Here is a 5089-nt window from a genome sequence, read left to right on the forward strand (position 1 = left end):
CCAAGCGTCTGGCCAGGCGCTGCAGAGCTGGGTGGGGGGAGCCCAGGCACAGCAGCGATGGGAGAGTATCAGAAATTATCAAAGCACTAGAATTAATGAACTGGTCTTAAATCAGTGGGAGAACCCTGAGAGCACTTGGTGTTTTCCTCTCCCTCTCAAGCACTTGGTGTTTTCTCTGTGTTTCCAGGGAAGACGCAGGATGGGAGCAGGCAGCACGCAGGGATGCAGTGCCGAGGCACCCAGCCCCGCTGCCATCCCACAAAGTCCCCTCTCCGCAGGCAGGTGACCTCGGACCCAGCAGGAAGATGGCAAACTCAATGCAGGGCAATGGGGGCCTCCCCAGCGCGGAGCTCTGGGCCTCCCACAACAGGATGGTAATGGAGCCGCTCGACAGCAATGACCCGGAGGTGAGAGGCCCTTCCCAGCCCCTGCCCAGCAGCCGCTTCATTCATCCCCCAGGCAGCCATGGGGATGCTGACTTCCTTGAGCCAGAGATGTGGCAGGGAGACGATCCAATGCTGAGCTGGTGGGACCCATCCACCCTTTGTGCCCTCTCTGCCTCCAGCAGGAGGTGGAGAAGGAGGGCATCCTCCAACCATGTGCCTGTAACACGGTCATAACTTTGCATCTGTTGCTCATACCCCTCTGCTTGAACCTCTAATGCCCACACCAGAGCAGCTGGCCCACCAGCCCACGTGGCAGTTGCCCTTGACTCTCTAGCCCAAATGACAGCTGAATTATCTGGCAGCTTCCAGATAGGTAGAAACCCAAAACATGGCCTGTGACTGGATATAAGAACTGTTTGGGATCAGTTGTGCTGAGAAGGGATCTCGTCTCCCTTCTCCAGTACCTTTCCAGGCCACTCTCCATGCCCTGTCCCCTCTGAGGGTGCATCCCCTATGGTGGAGCATCCAAGTCTCTGTGCAGAGCTGGCACAGGTTGAAGCTGTTTCTCTCCCCTCCCAAAGGTATACAGCATCATCAAGAAGGAGAAGCAGCGACAGAGGCTGGGGCTGGAGTTAATCGCATCAGAGAACTTTGCGAGCCGAGCAGTCCTGGAGGCCCTGGGATCCTGCATGAACAACAAATACTCCGAGGGCTACCCAGGACAGAGGTACAGGGCTGGCGCAGAGTCCCACCCAACCCAAACCCTCGCAGGGAGGGAGAGGAAGCACCCACGCTGCCAGACCTCACCTCTGGAGAGGGAGCAACGTCCTTGCGTTGGCAGCCAAGCTCCTCCAGGGCAGGATCTGACCCTCTCGGCTTCTGCCCTTGGCCATGCATGAGACAATCTCAGCAGGGTCACGTCAGCTGCAGCTGCTCTCGTGGTGGCTGCCACATCACCCCAGTTCTCCACGGCTTGGTCACAGGATTTGGTTTAACCCCTGCCTCGGCGTTTACTGGCAGGTACTATGGTGGGACGGAGTTTGTAGACGAGCTGGAAAGGCTGTGCCAGAAGCGAGCCCTGCAGGCGTACCGGCTCGACCCCCAGAAGTGGGGTGTCAATGTCCAGCCTTACTCAGGTAACCGGGCACTCAGGAGAGCCAGGCTGGCTGCACCAGCACACCCCGGCACCCATAACCGGCCTGGTGTGCTCTCGCTGCAGGGTCACCCGCAAACTTTGCGGTGTATACGGCCCTGGTGGAGCCCCACGGCAGGATCATGGGGCTGGACCTGCCCGACGGGGGCCACCTCACCCATGGGTTCATGACAGACAAGAAGAAGATCTCTGCCACTTCTGTCTTCTTTGAGTCCATGTCTTACAAGGTACAGAGAGCTGCTCCAGCGGGAGCCAGGATGCGGTCATCAGAAGTGTTGGTGCCTCTTAAAGTTAAAAGTACCGGTGTCAGGCTCCTGGCACCTCCTGCAGGATGGTGCTGTGGCCAATCTTCACCCATACCAAGGTGGCTGAACCCTCCTCTTCCTCTCTCAGGTCAACCCCAAGACTGGCTACATCGACTATGACCGTCTGGAGGAGAACGCCCGTCTCTTCCATCCCAAGCTGATCATAGCAGGTAAGGATCAAACCCTTACCAACCTCCCTGGTGACACACCCTGGCTGGGGGTGGCTCCCCAAAGCCAGTAACACCCTGGCGAGCCCACGGTTCCTGCAGTGCCAGGAGGAGACCTCTAACACATCCATGCTGGCAGGAGCTTGTGTGCTGTCCCCAATGTAGGGCTGGACCTGGGGCTGTCCCAGGGTCCTCGAGCATCTGCTCCTGTCCCCTCCACATCCCATCTTCCTGCAGGTGTCAGCTGCTACTCGCGCAACCTGGACTACGCCCGCATGCGCAAGATCGCCGACGCCAATGGTGCCTATCTCATGGCTGACATGGCCCACATCAGCGGGCTGGTGGCTGCTGGCGTGGTGCCTTCCCCTTTTGACCACTGTGATGTCGTCTCCACCACGACCCACAAGACCTTGAGGGGCTGCAGGGCCGGCATGATCTTCTACCGCAAAGGTGCCTGACCTGGCCAGGGAGCCAGGAAGAAGTGCTCCCCCCAGGCTGGGGAGGCTGCAAGTTAAAGCTCCTTCCTGCTCTGGCTGGGAAGGAGGGAGGGCAGGAAGATCCGGGGCCTCCTGGGAGCATCTGAGGAGCTTCCCAGGGCCAACCATGGCCCAGATTTGAAGAGGAACAACCACAATCCTTGAGTGGCCAGGAGGTGAAAGCAGCTCGTGAGTGACCCTGCCCTCCCCTCCCACAGGCACCCGCAGTGTGGACCCCAAAACAGGCAAAGAAACACTCTACAACCTGGAGAGCCTCATCAACCAAGCGGTCTTCCCCGGGCTGCAGGGAGGCCCACACAACCACGCCATCGCAGGTACGCACCCGTGCCGGGCTGGCTGCCAGCTCTGGGAATTGGAGATGGCAAAGCTGTCCTGGCTGGGCTCTCACCCCCAGCAGCAGTGCGGGCGGCTCCAGCTGCCCCGAGGGGCTCGCAGCCCGGAGAGAAAGCGGCAAGGTGCAGCCAGCTTCATCCATCATTGCCCGAGGAGCAACTGGGCAGCAATCCCGCCTTTTGGCTCGTGGCAATGTCACCAGCCTGGTTAGGGGAAGGGACTGTCCATCAGCTTGCTTAGCTTCCACAATGACTTCTGCTGGCAGTGCCACACGTCCCCACCACTCTCCTGGTGGGAGGCCCCAAGGACTCACCTGGTCTGCCTTCCTCCCCAGGGATCGCCGTCGCGCTGCAGCAGGCCATGACGCCCGAGTTCAAGGCCTACCAGCAGCAGGTGGTTGCGAACTGCAAGGCGCTCTCGGTGGCACTGATGGAGCTGGGCTACGACATCGTCACGGGTGAGGACAGGTCTCAGCATCAGCCCTGGTGCAATCCCAAGCCTTTTTCGCTGCAGTCTCGCGTGGGAGCAGCGTTCACCCCGATCCCACATCCCCCACCAGATCCCTCTCTTTGCAGGGGGCTCTGACAACCACCTGATTCTGCTGGACCTGCGCAGCAGAGGCACAGACGGCGGCCGGGCTGAGAGGGTGCTGGAGATTTGCTCTATTGCCTGCAACAAGAACACGTGCCCTGGTGAGGGATCCTTGCAAGCTCTGCCATGTTGCTGGGGATGTCCCGTGGTCTGTGCAGAGCTTCCTGCAGGGCTCCCAGCTCCCAGTCCACCCCAGTCACCGGGAACCAGACTGAAATCCCGTGCATGGTGATTTCGGTACCGGCTTTGGTCACGCATGACATGTTCTGGTGCAGGTGATGTCAGCGCCCTGCGCCCCAGTGGCCTACGATTCGGGACACCAGCTCTCACCTCCCGTGGCTTCCGGCAGGATGACTTCCGAATGGTGGCTAAGTACATCCACAGAGGTGAGGCCAGGCCCAGGCTCATGGGTGGGGACACATGGGGCCGAGTCTCATCTCCAGCAGCTCCTGCAGATGAGGAGGCACTGAGTGAGCCAAGCTGGGTGGCTTCCCCACCAACTGGCAAGAGAGCACACACACAAGTGAGGAGTAACTGTCCCCCCTGCACATCTGGATGTGGGAGAAGACAGCTGGCCACAGCTGGGACCACCCAAGCCCTCCCCACTGCATAGGCAATGGGCTGAAAGCCTGCGCCTTTCGCAGTGTTGTTCCAGCGGCCCTTGGGGGTCCCATGCTGGTTTCCCAGGGCAGCAAGTCCCTTGCAGCCCTGTTCCTATTCTCCCACCTCTCTCGGGGAGCAGCCCCAGCCCAGCTGCAGGGTCTGCAGGGCTGAGCCCGCAGCCCAGCCTCGCGAGCTCTCTGCAGCAGGGCTGGGAGAGCCGCGGGATGCAGGAGCCGGCCACTGAGTGCAGGCAGGGGTTGCGTCTGGGAGGGCTGACGGACACATCTCCCATCCCGGCAGGGATCGAGCTGACGCTGCGTGTGCAGAAGGACCTGAGCCCCAAGGCCACGTTGAAGGAATTCAAGGAGAAACTGGAGGAGGAGAAATACCAAGGGGAGCTGAAGGCACTGAAGGAAGAGGTGGAAGCCTTCGCAGCGACCTTCCCGCTCCCAGGGCTGCCTGTCCTGTAAGGGGAGGCACACGCGCCCATTCCTGGAGCCACGGAACTACCCGGGATGGCGGCACACTCGCACCCCCAGCCTGAGACCAACACCCCAGTGCCTTCTCCCAGCACCTCCTTGCTGGCAGGGGCTGTGCTGCAGCAGCGGCTCCTTGTTTGGCTCTTCACCTCTCCCCTCCCATCTGGGGCACAGGACCCCCCTGAGCACAGCCCCCCCGCAAAGAAACCAGCCCTTTCACCTCTCTGGGTTGCACCAGGTAACCATCAGTCTCACAGCCAAGCTCAGTCCAGTGCTTGCTGGCTGTGGGAGCAGCAGACGAGGTTTAGGCAGGCCTGCCCACGTCCACCCAGACACCCCTGCCCACAGCAGCCAGGAGGGACGGGGGGTCCACCTCTGCAGGAGCCCCACGCCCGCAGCCAGGCGCGCTGCGCTCAGCTGCGCGAGGGACTTCACCGCTGTAAAAGCCTCCCTGGTTTCAGTCTTCACCTTGTGTGCCTTCCAGCCTTCGCAGGCCTTGGCAAGGCCAAGCCTTGTCCCAAACCCACCAGAACAACCCTCCCGGGATCGCTATCCCATCCCAGCCCGCATCTCCG

General features: G+C 61.0%; 1 protein-coding gene across 1 annotated transcript; it reads left to right on the forward strand.

Moving 5' to 3' along the window:
* The first annotated feature begins 288 nt into the window (after positions 1–288).
* Positions 289–4505, forward strand: SHMT1 (serine hydroxymethyltransferase 1 (soluble)). The gene is made up of 11 exons (XM_010281736.1): positions 289–407; positions 968–1113; positions 1407–1522; positions 1606–1766; positions 1933–2014; positions 2249–2461; positions 2706–2822; positions 3176–3298; positions 3417–3533; positions 3708–3818; positions 4336–4505. Exons 1-11 carry the CDS (start codon positions 306–308, stop codon positions 4503–4505), a joined length of 1458 nt encoding a protein of 485 aa, XP_010280038.1. The 5' UTR covers positions 289–305.
* Positions 4506–5089: the final 584 nt, after the last annotated feature.

Source organism: Phaethon lepturus, unplaced genomic scaffold, assembly GCF_000687285.1.
Source record: "Phaethon lepturus isolate BGI_N335 unplaced genomic scaffold, ASM68728v1 scaffold52272, whole genome shotgun sequence".
NCBI classification, from domain to species: domain Eukaryota; kingdom Metazoa; phylum Chordata; class Aves; order Phaethontiformes; family Phaethontidae; genus Phaethon; species Phaethon lepturus.

Bases quoted from the DNA above. Each gene is read 5' to 3' on its own strand.
- SHMT1 (XM_010281736.1), top strand. From the start codon at position 306: ATGGCAAACTCAATGCAGGGCAATGGGGGCCTCCCCAGCGCGGAGCTC. The intron at 2,823-3,175 runs GTACGCACCCGT...CTTCCTCCCCAG, and splicing joins ACACAACCACGCCATCGCAG to GGATCGCCGTCGCGCTGCAG. The intron at 3,299-3,416 runs GTGAGGACAGGT...CTCTCTTTGCAG, and splicing joins GGGCTACGACATCGTCACGG to GGGGCTCTGACAACCACCTG.